We start from the raw sequence: 16218 nt of genomic DNA, 5'->3' as shown, positions 1-16218 counted from the left end.
GTGGGTTATCACACTGTCCTTTCACACTCTGGGACTGGGTGATACAGTGGGTTATCACACTGTCCTCTCACACTCTGGGACTGGGTGATACAGTGGGTTATCACACTGTCCTTTCACACTCTGGGACTGGGTGATACAGTGGGTTATCACACTGTCCTTTCACACTCTGGGACTGGGTGATACAGTGGGTTATCACTGTCCTTTCACACTCTGGGACTGGGTGATACAGTGGGTTATCACACTGCCCTTTCACACTCTGGGACTGGGTGATACAGTGGGTTATCACACTGCCCTTTCACACTCTGGGACTGGGTGATACAGTGGGTTATCACACTGTCCTTTCACACTCTGGGACTGGGTGATACAGTGGGTTACCACACTGTCCTTTCACACTCTGGGACTGGGTGATACAGTGTGTTATCACACTGTCCGTTCACACTCTGGGACTGGGTGATACAGTGGGTTATCACACTGTCCTTTCACACTCTGGGACTGGGTGATACAGTGGGTTATCACACTGTCCTTTCACACTCTGGGACTGGGTGATACAGTGGGTTATCACACTGTCCTCTCACACTCTGGGACTGGGTGATACAGTGGGTTATCACACTGTCCTTTCACACTCTGGGACTGGGTGGTACAGTGGGTTATCACACTGTCCTTTCACCCTCTGGGACTGGGTGATACAGTGGGTCATCACACTGTCCTTTCACACTCTGGGACTGGGTGGTACAGTGGGTTATCACACTGTCCTTTCACACTCTGGGACTGGGTGATACAGTGGGTTATCACACTGTCCTTTCACACTCTGGGACTGGGTGATACAGTGTGTTATCACACTGTCCTTTCACACTCTGGGACTGGGTGATACAGTGGGTTATCACACTGTCCTTTCACACTCTGGGACTGGGTGATACAGTGGGTTATCACACTGTCCTTTCACACTCTGGGACTGGGTGATACAGTGGGTTATCACACTGTCCTTTCACACTCTGGGACTGGGTGGTACGGTGGGTTATCACACTGTCCTTTCACGCTCTGGGACTGGGTGATACAGTGGGTTATCACACTGTCCTTTCACACTCTGGGAATGGGTGATACAGTGGGTTATCACACTGTCCTTTCACACTCTGGGAATGGGTGATACAGTGGGTTATCACACTGTCCTTTCACACTCTGGGAATGGGTGATACAGTGGGTTATCACACTGTCCTCTCACACTCTGGGACTGGGTGATACAGTGGGTTATCACACTGTCCTTTCACACTCTGGGAATGGGTGATACAGTGGGTTATCACACTGTCCTCTCACACTCTGGGACTGGGTGATACAGTGGGTTATCACACTGTCCTTTCACACTCTGGGACTGGGTGATACAGTGGGTTATCACACTGTCCTCTCACACTCTGGGACTGGGTGATACAGTGGGTTATCACACTGTCCTCTCACACTCTGGGACTGGGTGATACAGTGGGTTATCACACTGTCGTTTCACACTCTGGGACTGGGTGATACAGTGGGTTATCACACTCTCCTTTCACACTCTGGGACTGGGTGATACAGTGGGTTATCACACTGTCGTTTCACACTCTGGGACTGGGTGATACAGTGGGTTATCACACTGTCGTTTCACACTCTGGGACTGGGTGATACAGTGGGTTATCACACTCTCCTTTCACACTCTGGGACTGGGTGATACAGTGGGTTATCACACTGTTGTTTCACATTCTGGGACTGGGTGATACAGTGGGTTATCACACTGTCGTTTCACACTCTGGGACTGGGTGATACAGTGGGTTATCACACTGTCCTTTCACACTCTGGGACTGGCTGATACAGTGGGTTATCACACTGTCCTCTCACACTCTGGGACTCGGTGATACAGTGGGTTATCACACTGTCCTTTCACACTCTGGGACTGGGTGATACAGTGGGTTATCACACTGTCCTTTCACACTCTGGGACTGGGTGATACAGTGGGTCATCACACTGTCCTCTCACACTCTGGGACTCGGTGATACAGTGGGTTATCACACTGTCCTTTCACACTCTGGGACTGGGTGATACAGTGTGTTATCACACTGTCCTTTCACACTCTGGGACTGGGTGATACAGTGGGTTATCACACTGTCCTCTCACACTCTGGGACTGGGTGATACAGTGGGTTATCACACTATCCTTTCACACTCTGGGACTGGGTGATACAGTGGGTTATCACACTGTCCTTTCACACTCTGGGACTGGGTGATACAGTGGGTCATCACACTGTCCTTTCACACTCTGGGACTGGGTAATACAGTGGGTTATCACACTGTCCTTTCACACTCTGGGACTGGGTGGTACAGTGGGTTATCACACTGTCCTTTCACACTCTGGGACTGGGTGATACAGTGGGTTATCGCACTGTCCTTTCACACTCTGGGACTGGGTGACACAGTGGGTTATCACACTGTCCTTTCACACTCTGGGACTGGGTGATACAGTGGGTTATCACACTGTCCTTTCACACTCTGGGACTGGGTGATACAGTGGGTTATCACACTGTCCTTTCACACTCTGGGACTGGGTGATACAGTGGGTTATCACACTGTCCTTTCACACTCTGGGACTGGGTGATACAGTGGGTTATCACACTGTCCTTTCACACTCTGGGACTGGGTGATACAGTGGGTTATCACACTGTCCTTTCACACTCTGGGACTGGGTGATACAGTGGGTTATCACACTGTCCTTTCACACTCTGGGACTGGGTGATACAGTGGGTTATCACACACTCCTTTCACACTCTGGGACTGTGTGATACAGTGGGTCATCACACTGTCCTCTCACACTCTGGGACTGGGTGATACAGTGGGTTATCGCACTGTCCTTTCACACTCTGGGACTGTGTGATACAGTGGGTTATCACACTGTCCTTTCACACTCTGGGACTGCGTGATACAGTGGGTTATCACACTGTCCTTTCACACTCTGGGACTGCGTGATACAGTGGGTTATCACACTGTCCTTTCACACTCTGGATACTGGGTGATACAGTGGGTTATCACACTGTCCTCTCACACTCTGGGACTGGGTGATACAGTGGGTCATCACACTGTCCTTTCACACTCTGGGACTGGGTGATACAGTGGGTTATCACACTGTCCTTTCACACTCTGGGACTGGGTGATACAGTGGGTTATCACACTGTCCTTTCTCACTCTGGGACTGGGTGGTACAGTGGGTTATCACACTGTCCTTTCACACTCTGGGACTGGGTGATACAGTGGGTCATCACACTGCCCTCTCACACTCTGGGACTGGGTGATACAGTGGGTTATCACACTGTCCTTTCTCACTCTGGGACTGGGTGATACAGTGGGTTATCACACTGTCCTTTCACACTCTGGGACCGGGTGATACAGTGGGTTATCACACTGTCCTTTCACACTCTGGGACTGGGTGATACAGTGGGTTATCACACTGTCCTTTCACACTCTGGGACTGGGTGATAGTGGGTTATCACACTGTCCTCTCACACTCTGGGACTGGGTGATACAGTGGGTCATCACACTGTCCTTTCACACTCTGGGACTGGGTGATACAGTGGGTTATCACACTGTCCTTTCACACTCTGGGACTGTGTGATACAGTGGGTTATCACACTGTCCTTTCACACTCTGGGACTGGGTGATACAGTGGGTTATCACACTGTCCTCTCACACTCTGGGACTGGGTGATACAGTGGGTTATCACACTGCCCTTTCACACTCTGGGACTGGGTGATACAGTGGGTTATCATACTATCCTTTCACACTCTGGGACTGGGTGATACAGTGGGTTATCACACTGTCCTTTCACACTCTGGGACCGGGTGATACAGTGGGTTATCACACTGTCCTTTCACACTCTGGGACTGGGTGATACAGTGGGTTATCACACTGTCCTTTCACACTCTGGGACTGGGTGATACAGTGGGTTATCACACTGCCCTTTCACACTCTGGGACTGGGTGATACAGTGGGTTATCACACTGCCCTTTCACACTCTGGGACTGGGTGATACAGTGGGTTATCACACTGTCCTTTCACACTCTGGGACTGGGTGATACAGTGGGTCATCACACTGTCCTTTCACACTCTGGGACTGGGTGATACAGTGGGTTATCACACTATCCTTTCACACTCTGGGACTGGGTGATACAGTGGGTTATCACACTGTCCTTTCACACTCTGGGACTGGGTGATACAGTGGGTTATCACACTGTCCTTTCACACTCTGGGACTGGGTGATACAGTGGGTCATCACACTGTCCTTTCACACTCTGGGACTGGGTGATACAGTGGGTCATCACACTGTCCTTTCACACTCTGGGACCGGGTGATACAGTGGGTTATCACACTGTCCTTTCACACTCTGGGACTGGGTGATACAGTGGGTTATCACACTGTCCTTTCACACTCTGGGACTGGGTGATACAGTGGGTTATCACACTGTCCTTTCACACTCTGGGACTGGGTGATACAGTGGGTTATCACACTGTCCTTTCACACTCTGGGACTGGGTGATACAGTGTGTTATCACACTGTCCTTTCACACTCTGGGACTGTGTGATACGGTGGGTGATCACACTGTCCTTTCACACTCTGGGACTGGGTGATACAGTGGGTTATCACACTGTCCTTTCACACTCTGGGACTGGGTGATACAGTGTGTTATCACACTGTCCGTTCACACTCTGGGACTGGGTGATACGGTGGGTTATCACACTGTCCTTTCACACTCTGGGACTGGGTGATACAGTGGGTTATCACACTGTCCTCTCACACTCTGGGACTGGGTGATACAGTGGGTTATCACACTGTCCTTTCACACTCTGGGACTGGGTGATACAGTGGGTTATCACACTGTCCTTTCACACTCTGGGACTGGGTGATACAGTGGGTTATCACACTGTCCTCTCACACTCTGGGACTGGGTGATACAGTGGGTTATCACACTGTCCTTTCACACTCTGGGACTGGGTGATACAGTGGGTGATCACACTGTCCTTTCACACTCTGGGACTGGGTGATACAGTGGGTTATCACACTGTCCTTTCACACTCTGGGACTGGGTGATACAGTGGGTTATCACACCGTCCTTTCACACTCTGGGACTGGGTGATACAGTGGGTTATCACACTGTCCTTTCACACTCTGGGACTGGGTGATACAGTGTGTTATCACACTGTCCGTTCACACTCTGGGACTGGGTGATACAGTGGGTTATCACACTGTCCTTTCACACTCTGGGACTGGGTGATACAGTGGGTTATCACACTGTCCTCTCACACTCTGGGACTGGGTGATACAGTGGGTTATCACACTGTCCTTTCACACTCTGGGACTGGGTGATACAGTGGGTTATCACACTGTCCTTTCACACTCTGGGACTGGGTGATACAGTGGGTTATCACACTGTCCTTTCACACTCTGGGACTGGGTGATACAGTGGGTTATCACACTGTCCTTTCACACTCTGGGACTGGGTGATACAGTGGGTCATCACACTGTCCTTTCACACTCTGGGACTGGGTGATACAGTGGGTCATCACACTGTCCTTTCACACTCTGGGACTGGGTGATACGGTGGGTCATCGCACTGTCCTTTCACACTCTGGGACTGGGTGATACAGTGGGTCATCACACTGCCCTTTCACACTCTGGGACTGGGTGATACAGTGGGTCATCACACTGCCCTTTCACACTCTGGGACTGGGTGATACAGTGGGATGATCCTGGAGTTTTACTCGTTTTGTTGAGTTAAATGTCTGTCTTTTTCAGATGTGATTGTTGGTGCGTTTGGCGTTGATCGAGCTGTGGTTTACAGGTAGGAATGTGAAATTAACCCATTCACCTGCGACGCTGTTGGTTTTTTAGATATTAGTGACGGTATCGTGTTGATTCCAATCATTCAGACATGCACCATGGTCACAGTTGGTGCCCGTTGGGTTCTCCGTGTGTGCCAGTCTGCCTGGTTTTGCAGTGCCAGGGGTTTAGGTGGGGCTACTGCTGTAACTTCGGAGGTTTGTCAGACACCCCAGACAGACACGCAAATACGGTTTCTGCCGATCGTCTTCTGATGTTACAGCAGTCAATCGGAAGAAAGTCCAGAGGAAATTCCCAGTGCAGGTGTTTATCTGAAAGATACCCATGGAGTTTTGTCAGTCGTTGATGGCCATTTTAAATTAAGACTCAAACTTTCCTGAAGACATTGGCTCTTGTTGGTTGGTGGTTCACACGGTACAGTAGCCCTCTGGCACCATGTCCAAATGGCCATTCTTCATATATGAACCTAGCTGCTGAGTGGTAGGCTATTGGGCTGTTGGGGCATCACAGCTGAGCCCAATCCTTTGCTTATCTGCAAACTGCACAAGGAATCACTGGAGACTGATGCAGCTAAGTCCGATCTGAGTTCATTTCCTTCCAGGATTGACGGGGAGGGTTTAATGCCTCCTGACTTTGTGCTTTCGAAACTTCGAAACAATTGCTGATCCTGCAAAGTTAGTTTCGGCAGTGTCCGCCCATTTCCCCCCACGTGTGTGTGCGGGCATGTTTGTCCAGTGTGCCCAGCCCCCCTCACCACCACCTGACTGTTGGGGCCCGTTGCCATGGTTCCCCAGTAATGGCATCACACTGTCTGAATTCCTGCTCCTCCCCACCGGCCAGGCAGTTATTCCTGCCGGGTTCGGGCACGAGTTGGAGCCTGGTGTGGGGTTTTTTATTCGTTCATGGGATGTGGGCATCGCTGGCGAGGCCGGCATTTATTGCCCATCCCTAATTGCCCTTGAGAAGGTGGTGGTGAGCCGCCTTCTTGAACCGCTGCAGTCCGTGTGGTGACGGTTCTCCCACAGTGCTGTTAGGAAGGGAGTTCCAGGATTTTGACCCAGCGACAATGAAGGAACGGCGATATATTTCCAAGTCGGGATGGTGTGTGACTTGGAGGGGAACGTGCAGGTGGTGTTGTTCCCATGTGCCTGCTGCTCTTGTCCTTCTAGGTGGTAGAGGTCGCGGGTTTGGGAGGTGCTGTCGAAGAAGCCTTGGCGAGTTGCTGCAGTGCATCCTGTGGATGGTGCACACTGCAGCCACAGTGCGCCGGTGGTGAAGGGAGTGAATGTTTAGGGTGGTGGATGGGGTGCCAATCAAGCGGGCTGCTTTATCTTGGATGGTGTCGAGCTTCTTGAGTGTTGTTGGAGCTGCACTCATCCAGGCAAGTGGAGAGTATTCCATCACACTCCTGACTTGTGCCTTGTAGATGGTGGAAAGGCTTTGGGGAGTCGGGAGGTGAGTCACTCGCCGCAGAATACCCAACCTCTGACCTGCTCTTGTAGCCACAGTATTTATATGGCTGGTCCAGTTAAGTTTCTGGTCAATGGTGACCCCCAGGATGTTGATGGTGGGCGATTCGGCGATGGTAATGCCGTTGAATGTCAAGGGGAGGTGGTTGGACTCTCTCTTGTTGGAGATTGTCATTGCCTGGCACTTGTCTGGTGCGAATGTTACTTGCCACTTATCAGCCCAAGCCTGGATGTTGTCCAGGTCTTGCTGCATGCGGGCTCGGACTGCTTCATTTTCTGAGGGGTTGCGAATGGAACTGAACACTGTGCAATCATCAGCGAACATCCCCATTTCTGACCTTATGATGGAGGGAAGGTCATTGATGAAGCAGCTGAAGATGGTTGGGCCTAGGACACTGCCCTGAGGAACTCCTGCAGCAATGTCCTGGGGCTGAGATGATTGGCCTCCAACAACCACTACCATCTTCCTTTGTGCTAGGTATGACTCCAGCCACTGGAGAGTTTTCCCCCTGATTCTCATTGACTTCAATTTTACTCGGGCTCCTTGGTGCCACACTCGGTCAAATGCTGCCTTGATGTCAAGGGCAGTCACTCTCACCTCACCTCTGGAATTCAGCTCTTTTGTCCATGTTTGGACCAAGGCTGTAATGAGGTCTGGAGCCGAGTGGTCCTGGCGGAACCCAAACTGAGCATCGGTGAGCAGGTTATTGGTGAGTAAGTGTCGCTTGATAGCACTGTCGACGACACCTTCCATCACTTTGCTGATGATTGAGAGTAGACTGATGGGGCGGTAATTGGCCGGATTGGATTTGTCCTGCTTTTTGTGGACAGGACATACCTGGGAATTTTCCACATTGTCGGGTAGATGCCAGTGTTGTCGCTGTACTGGAACAGTTTGGCTAGAGGCGCAGCTAGTTCTGGAGCACAAGTCTTCAGCACTACAGCCGGGAGGTTGTCGGGGCCCATAGCCCTTGCTGTATCCAGTGCACTCAGCCATTCCTCGTCCAGGCCTCCTGCACGGACCAATCCCACATTGAGTCAAATCGGGGCCATTGTCTCTTGGGCTCTGTTGAGTCTCCTTCCTGGTCAGACGGTTGCTTTCTCTGGCCTGAACGAGCGTTCCCTGTGGGCCATAATTTGGGGTTTTACTGCTTCTAAATTGCCACATACCTGAGAGTGGGTCTCCTGCATTTAAATCGAGTCTTGTGTCCTTGGAGACAACGCCAGAAAGCTCTCCCTCAATATGAAGCAGACTATTTGCACTGTAAATTAACAGTTTAATGGCTGATTCCTTTCTGTACTAACCCCGTCAGCCAACCCTTAATGTCACTTGTCTCATGTATGCTATTCGCTGACCTTTGTTCCCGTAGCAACTGTTCCAGTAACTGACCCTCTGTCTCTTGGTCCTAGGGCCAGACCTATTGTCCATGCAAGTGCCACCTTGAAGGTGAGCCCACCAGTCTTCAACCCTGAGGAAAAGGGATGCATCATCAATGGCACCGACATCCAGGTCACATGGTACGTATTATTGAAGCCAATTGGAAAGTCTCTCACTGAATGGAGTGTCCAAGATGGCGGCACGTGTGAATCCACCGCAGGTTTTTAATGACATTCTTGTTCTTTCCCTCACTCTGTGAAAGCTTCTTCAAACCATGTATTTAAAGTGTATATATTCTCAAGCAGATCATGTTATAGCAGCAATAATGGATTATGGGCAAATTCTGTGGCACTTCACTTCCCCGTAGATATCAGGGAAGCAGAAATGGGCCCTCTGCTCTTAAACAACCGACTGTCGAGCAAGGAAGAATGAGGAAATGGTCAGATCATCTCCACCAGTCATGCTCTGCTCTTCAACCATCTCCTCCAAGCACAGTGAACTTTCACCCCTGCCCAGACTCCATCCCGTTCCTTGGGTTCAAAAGCAAAATAAAAAGACCCAGAATTGGTACCAAATTGACAATCTGAGGCCTGAGTTGTGAAACAGAAATGTGCCACTCATACAGTGCAGGGTTCCTTCAGGTTAAGGCTTATGGGGGATGATATAGAGTAAATGGCACCTGATGTGTTTTACCTGTCCTGCACATGACAGTTGACGGATACAAAAATGGAAGGTAAATAGTTCACTTCCTCTGCACTGATGCTCCTCATCTTGAGAACAAAATTCCACCCTCCCAGTCCCAATCCCAGTTGGGTTCGTCCAAACTTGTCGGTAATTAGGCCGGAGTCCCCGGGGGGCCGGACTGGGCCCCTCGCACCCAGCGTGCAGTTCTGGTCACCTGATCCTAGGAAGGAGATTATTGGCCTTGAGAGGGTACAGATAACGAAGATGGGTTTGTACCTCTTTGGAAAAGAGGAGACTTTCAGTTGACTTCACTGAAATGTTCCAAGGTCACGAAAGGAATTGACAAACTTATCAGGCAAAATGTCCCCACAGTTCATATCCCAGGGGGCACCATTGGAAATGAGGGACGCTGGGAGTAAGAAGGGAAATTGAACTGAGCAGCAGGGCTGTGGAAGAAATTATCGAGGACAGATATTGAAGCAGATATTGTGAACAGGTTCAAGGAACAGTTCTGTTTCTGTCGAGGGGAGGGTTTGCAGGACCTGGTGAGAAGGTGGGGTTCAGCTCTCTGAAAAAATGCAAGAGCCTTGTTGGACCTTGGGATCACTTCCGATCCTGAAATGTTCTCTGTTATTGGTGAGTAAGTGCCGCTTGATAGCACTGTCGACGACACCTTCCATCACTTCGCTGATGATTGAGAGTAGACTGATGGGGCGGTAATTGGCCGGATTGGATTTGTCCTGCTTTTTGCGGACAGGACGTACCTGGGCAATTTTCCACATTGTCGGGTAGATGCCAGTGTTGTAGCTGTACTGGAACAGCTGGTCAGTATAGTGTTTGTCAGTATAGTCCGAGAACCTTCCAGTGGAGGTGCTGTAGATGAAGAACTGGAGAGAGTGATCACGAGAATTACAGACGAGGAAGGCCATTCAGCTCATCATAGTTTATCCATTCACCAGCCCCCTACACTCACCCCATTGCAGCATCCGACTGTTTCTTAAATGATTCCAGAGTTTTTCCCTCCCCTCCTATCTCCAGGAATCCATTCTTTGTGTCAATCACTCTCTGTGTGAAGACAAACTTCCTGATATCAGTCCTAAATGTTTTATTAGTTTGACCCTGTGACCCCCCTTGTCCTACTCTCACAGGGATAAATCTTTGAGCCTTGTGTGGTTCTGGGATGTTCATTTGACCCTCAAAATAATGGCTGTCCACAGTGAGATGACTCATGGGGTACTGGGATAGGGAGTTTCTGTCCTGGTGTGACAGGGATGGGAATGTCTATGGGCTGGATTGTGGAATAGAGACCGTGTGCTTTGAATCCACACCAGACTGAGTCTGGATCTGTCCACTCTGTGCAGTTCAGGCTGTTTGAAGTCAATGGCCCAGAAATCGGGCCTTGCAGTGCCTGTTTTGCGGGCACTAAATGGCCTCCTAAGCCTCCAGTATGGTTGTGCACTTCCTGCCAATCATTACGAGCTGAAAATTTGGTATTGGTAAAGGCCAAAGAATCGGCGGCCAGGGCCCTCACCTGGAAGAGGCCTTGCACCCTTTTCATATCCAAATAAGAGGCCTACCACCTGTTTGAGGCCTCCTCTGTAATATTAAGTTGCCTTGAAGCAGCTAATGCCAGGCTGGCTGCGTTCAGGAAAACCAGGTCCACATGTGGCCGAACAGGCTGCCCTTAAAGGGACCGACGCTCCCCCCCCCCCCCCGACCCCGGATCGGTACCACTACCACCCTGATCCCGGCCTCTGCCCTCCTCGATAGCTGTAGACCGCTACCCTCCTCCTGGCCACCACCACACTCCCTCCCGGTTGGCCCCCTCTCTCGGTCCTCTTTAAGGACTTATCTGAGGGCGGCCCCTCGCATCGCAGCGGCCTCACCTTCGACCCCTGTTTCCCCGGCGAGCTGCCTGAAGACGCCACTTAGGTGTCCGCAGCTCGCCGGCTCGGTGACAGAGGCCCGAGGCCCAATTTCGCATGGGCCTCGGGCCTATCCGTTCAGGCATGGACGATAGCTCCCAGTACCCCGAGCCAGCCCGTTTCTGGGCCACAGAACACTCTCGTGCACTGAGATCAATCGTCATTCTCGCACCAGCTAACAGTCCGTTTGTGGCCTTTCTGCTTGCTCGGAGTCCCAGTGAGCACTGGGCTGTGGGAGCTGACAGCTCCAATCCTCCCCTTTCACAGGAAAACATCCTTGACGAATGACTGTAAGGGGAGAACGGGACTCTCTCTCTCTCTCTCTCTCTCTCTCTCTCTCTCGAAAGCCGGAGCTTGCCAAAATGAATTCTTTGCGATTTCGCTGCCCCACGGCCCAGCGATCTCTCGGAAAGCTGGGCTTGGGCCCAGCTGTCCCATTGGGAGGCACTGTGGAGAATTCAGATCAGCTGTTGTGTGTTTGATTTGTTGCTGGGGTCGAACTGACTCCGCGCTTCACTGTAAGTACACTGAACAGCTGGACGGTCTCTGTGCCTGTCCAGCATTGCACTGGAGTGGGGAAGGGGGGGGGGGAATGGGGAGTTGGGAGGGGGCGACAGGGTGAGGGGCTGACGGTACGGGGGGGGGGGGAGGGAGGGAGGGGGAGGGGGCGACTGGCCGCGGGGGGTGTCGGGAGGGGGCGACGGGACGATAGGGAGCAGGGGGTCGGGGGTGACGGAGCGGGGGGGTCAAGAGTGGGGGGGTTGGGGGCGGGGGGGCTGGGGGGATCGATCGGGGGGGCGGGGGGCCACGTTTGGGAGTAGGAGGGGTGTGGGAGTGAGGAGGGAGCGTTTGGGAGTAGGAGGGGTGTGGGAGTGAGGAGGGAGCGTTTGGGAGTAGGAGGGGTGTGGGAGTGAGGAGGGAGCGTTTGGGAGTAGGAGGGGTGTGGGAGTGAGGAGGGAGCGTTTGGGAGTAGGAGGGGTGTGGGAGTGAGGAAGAGGGGAGCGTTTGGGAGTAGGAGGGGTGTGGGAGTGAGGAGGGAGCGTTTGGGAGTAGGAGGGGTGTGGGAGTGAGGAAGAGGGGAGCGTTTGGGAGTAGGAGGGGTGTGGGAGTGAGGAGGGAGCGTTTGGGAGTAGGAGGGGTGTGTGAGTGAGGAAGAGGGGAGCGTTCGGGAGTAGGAGGGGTGTGTGAGTGAGGAAGAGGGGAGCGTTTGGGAGTAGGAGGGGTGTGGGAGTGAGGAAGAGGGGAGCGTTTGGGAGTAGGAGGGGTGTGGGAGTGGGGAAGAGGGGAGCGTTTGGGAGTAGGAGGGGTGTGGGAGTGGGGAAGAGGGGAGCGTTTGGGAGTAGGAGGGGTGTGGGAGTGGGGAAGAGGGGAGCGTTTGGGAGTAGGAGGGGTGTGGGAGTGAGGAGGGAGCGTTTGGGAGTAGGAGGGGTGTGGGAGTGAGGAAGAGGGGAGCGTTCGGGAGTAGGAGGGGTGTGGGAGTGAGGAAGAGGGGAGCGTTTGGGAGTAGGAGGGGTGTGGGAGTGAGGAGGGAGCGTTCGGGAGTAGGAGGGGTGTGGGAGTGAGGAAGAGGGGAGCGTTCGGGAGTAGGAGGGGTGTGGGAGTGAGGAGGGAGCGTTTGGGAGTAGGAGGGGTGTGTGAGTGAGGAAGAGGGGAGCGTTTGGGAGTAGGAGGGGTGTGGGAGTGAGGAAGAGGGGAGCGTTTGGGAGTAGGAGGGGTGTGGGAGTGAGGAGGGAGCGTTTGGGAGTAGGAGGGGTGTGTGAGTGAGGAAGAGGGGAGCGTTTGGGAGTAGGAGGGGTGTGTGAGTGAGGAAGAGGGGAGCGTTTGGGAGTAGGAGGGGTGTGTGAGTGAGGAAGAGGGGAGCGTTTGGGAGTAGGAGGGGTGTGGGAGTGGGGAAGAGGGGAGCGTTTGGGAGTAGGAGGGGTGTGGGAGTGAGGAGGCAGCGTTTGGGAGTAGGAGGGGTGTGGGAGTGGGGAAGAGGGGAGCGTTTGGGAGTAGGAGGGGTGTGGGAGTGAGGAAGAGGGAAGCGTTTGGGAGTAGGAGGGGTGTGGGAGTGAGGAAGAGGGGAGCGTTTGGGAGTAGGAGGGGTGTGGGAGTGAGGAGGGAGCGTTTGGGAGTAGGAGGGGTGTGGGAGTGGGGAAGAGGGAAGCGTTTGGGAGTAGGAGGGGTGTGGGAGTGAGGAGGGAGCGTTTGGGAGTAGGAGGGGTGTGGGAGTGGGGAAGAGGGGAGCGTTTGGGAGTAGGAGGGGTGTGGGAGTGAGGAAGAGGGGAGCGTTTGGGAGTAGGAGGGGTGTGGGAGTGGGGAAGAGGGAAGCGTTTGGGAGTAGGAGGGGTGTGGGAGTGAGGAAGAGGGGAGCGTTCGGGAGTAGGAGGGGTGTGGGAGTGGGGAAGAGGGGAGCGTTTGGGAGTAGGAGGGGTGTGGGAGTGGGGAAGAGGGGAGCGTTTGGGAGTAGGAGGGGTGTGGGAGTGGGGAAGAGGGGAGCGTTTGGGAGTAGGAGGGGTGTGGGAGTGGGGAAGAGGGGAGCGTTTGGGAGTAGGAGGGGTGTGGGAGTGAGGAGGGAGCGTTTGGGAGTAGGAGGGGTGTGGGAGTGAGGAAGAGGGGAGCGTTTGGGAGTAGGAGGGGTGTGGGAGTGAGGAAGAGGGGAGCGTTTGGGAGTAGGAGGGGTGTGGGAGTGAGGAGGGAGCGTTTGGGAGTAGGAGGGGTGTGGGAGTGAGGAGGGAGCGTTTGGGAGTAGGAGGGGTGTGGGAGTGAGGAAGAGGGGAGCGTTTGGGAGTAGGAGGGGTGTGGGAGTGAGGAAGAGGGGAGCGTTCGGGAGTAGCAGGGGTGTGGGAGTGAGGAAGAGGGGAGCTCACTGTAACTGGTACTTCGCTGCACTTTTCCCACAGGCCCATTAATGTGCGGACTGGAACTCCAAGCTGTCTCAGTCCAGCTGAATGATGTCATTGCCTTGGATTTCCCGGTCCGTGCTGCTCACTCTGCACTTTCCTGAGTGACATGTCCTGTGAGCAGAGCGTTGATTGATTTCAAGGAGACCCCCGGCCTCGGCACCGATCAGACCCTGGAACTGAGGACTGTGGAAAGTTCTCACCACATTGTCCAGTCTCTTTAACCCACTCAGTTCTGCTGGATCCAGTTTGAAAGCCTCTAATCTTCTGTTAATAACCCAAGGCAGAATCAAGTTCCACCCAATGTACCACAGCACCTCCCCCCTCCTCCCCCTCCCCCTTCCCCCTCCCCCTGACTCTTGTTGGGGTACAGTTGCATGGGGACTGACCATGTCCCCCAATACCTCACCCAAATGGCCATTCTTTGAGTGAGCCCTGACCAGGAGTGTCGGCATGCTGTTCAACTGAGGCAGGCATCACCACTGAGCCCCAATCCTGTCCTCACCTGATTTCCGGGAAGGGGGAGATGGTCACTGGTGAGCGGTCAGGACCAGGCACCCTTTGCTTTGTTGTTTTTTTTTTCTCCTCCTTCTCTAACCCGGGGGTGCTGAGGTCAATTCCCACAGCCCTGCTGTTGCCCAGGCTGGCACAGACCCTCTTGGTGTGTAGGGCTCGGAGTTTTGGCGGGTCTGATGCAGCTGGCACATGGGCACAAAGTTTCTCCTCAAGAACGGCTCTGACTCCCCCATTGCGTCAGTGTACTGCTGAGCCTCACCGGGCAGGAAGGTCTCGGGCCTAATCCTTGGGTCTGCGCTGAGTGATGCAGATGACCAGATGTATTTGGATGAAAGTGATTTGGCCCATTTGACCCTCATCCTTCCGGAACACCGATCCTACTGTCTTCCTGTTCCAGCTTCAATGCCCATCTGAACAGGCAGGACCTCAGTTTGAAGTCATGAGGAGGTTGGCATTCTCTACCCAGGACGGCGGTGCGAGGGCTGCAGTTGGCCGGGACGGCGGAGGGAGGGCCGCCGTTGGCCGGGACGGCCGCCGTTAGCCGGGACGGCGGAGGGAGGGCCGCCGTTGGCCGGGACGGCGCAGGGAGGGCCGCCGTTGGCCGGGACGGCGGTGGGAGGGCCGCCGTTGGCCGGGACGGCGGTGGGAGGGCCGCCGTTGGCCGGGACGGCGGTGGGAGGGCCGCCGTTGGCCGGGACGGCGGTGGGAGGGCCGCCGTTGGCCGGGACGGCGGTGGGAGGGCCGCCGTTGGCCGGGACGGCGGTGGGAGGGCCGCCGTTGGCCGGGACGGCGGTGGGAGGGCTGCAGTTGGCCGGGACGGCGGTGGGAGGGCCGCCGTTGGCCGGGACGGCGGAGGGAGGGCCGCCGTTGGCCGGGACGGCGGAGGGAGGGCCGCCGTTGGCCGGGACGGCGGAGGGAGGGCCGCCGTTGGCCGGGACGGCGGAGGGAGGGCTGCAGTTGGCCGGGACGGCGGTGGGAGGGCTGCCGTTGGCCGGGACGGCGGTGGGAGGGCCGCCGTTGGCCGGGACGGCGGTGGGAGGGCCGCCGTTGGCCGGGACGGCGGAGGGAGGGCTGCAGTTGGCCGGGACGGCGGTGGGAGGGCTGCAGTTGGCCGGGACGGCGGTGGGAGGGCTGCAGTTGGCCGGGACGGCGGAGGGAGGGCCGCAGTTAGTCTCAAGATCCCTCGGTGACCAAGAGTGGGATGTGGTGAAATTCGGTCAGTAGCAGTGTGAGATGTTGGATATTAAATCCTAGTGAGCCCAGATGTGGCTCCTACACAGAGCTATGGGTCTGAGTCCAGTTCATGAACACAATGAGAAACCTCCTCACAGATAGTATGACCTAGAACCAGCCCAAAGTCACTGAAGGTCACTTGGCAAGGATGTGCTGGAACTAAATGAAGGTTTTGAAATTCTTGCGTCTAATGTTACCATTTCCTCCTCCTTTTCACAGCATCAACATCAGCTTCTGTCTGAGTGCGTCTGGGAAACATGTGCCCGACTCGATTGGTGAGTG

General features: G+C 54.3%; 1 protein-coding gene across 3 annotated transcripts in view; it reads left to right on the top strand.

The window, feature by feature from the left end:
- Positions 1-16218, top strand: part of LOC137307327 (integrin alpha-5-like) — a 125802-nt gene that overhangs the window by 54025 nt on the left and 55559 nt on the right. For all 3 annotated transcript variants that reach the window (XM_067976803.1, XM_067976805.1, XM_067976804.1), the window contains exons 13-15: positions 5805-5850; positions 8729-8836; positions 16156-16211. In XM_067976803.1, coding sequence (XP_067832904.1) covers positions 5805-5850; positions 8729-8836; positions 16156-16211 — 210 coding nt within the window. The remainder of the gene's footprint in view (positions 1-5804; positions 5851-8728; positions 8837-16155; positions 16212-16218) is intronic.

This window comes from Heptranchias perlo, chromosome X (genome assembly GCF_035084215.1).
Source record: "Heptranchias perlo isolate sHepPer1 chromosome X, sHepPer1.hap1, whole genome shotgun sequence".
NCBI classification, from domain to species: Eukaryota; Metazoa; Chordata; class Chondrichthyes; order Hexanchiformes; family Hexanchidae; genus Heptranchias; species Heptranchias perlo.
Note: the sequence above shows the minus strand (reverse complement) of the source record. Positions and strands in the feature narration are given on the sequence as shown.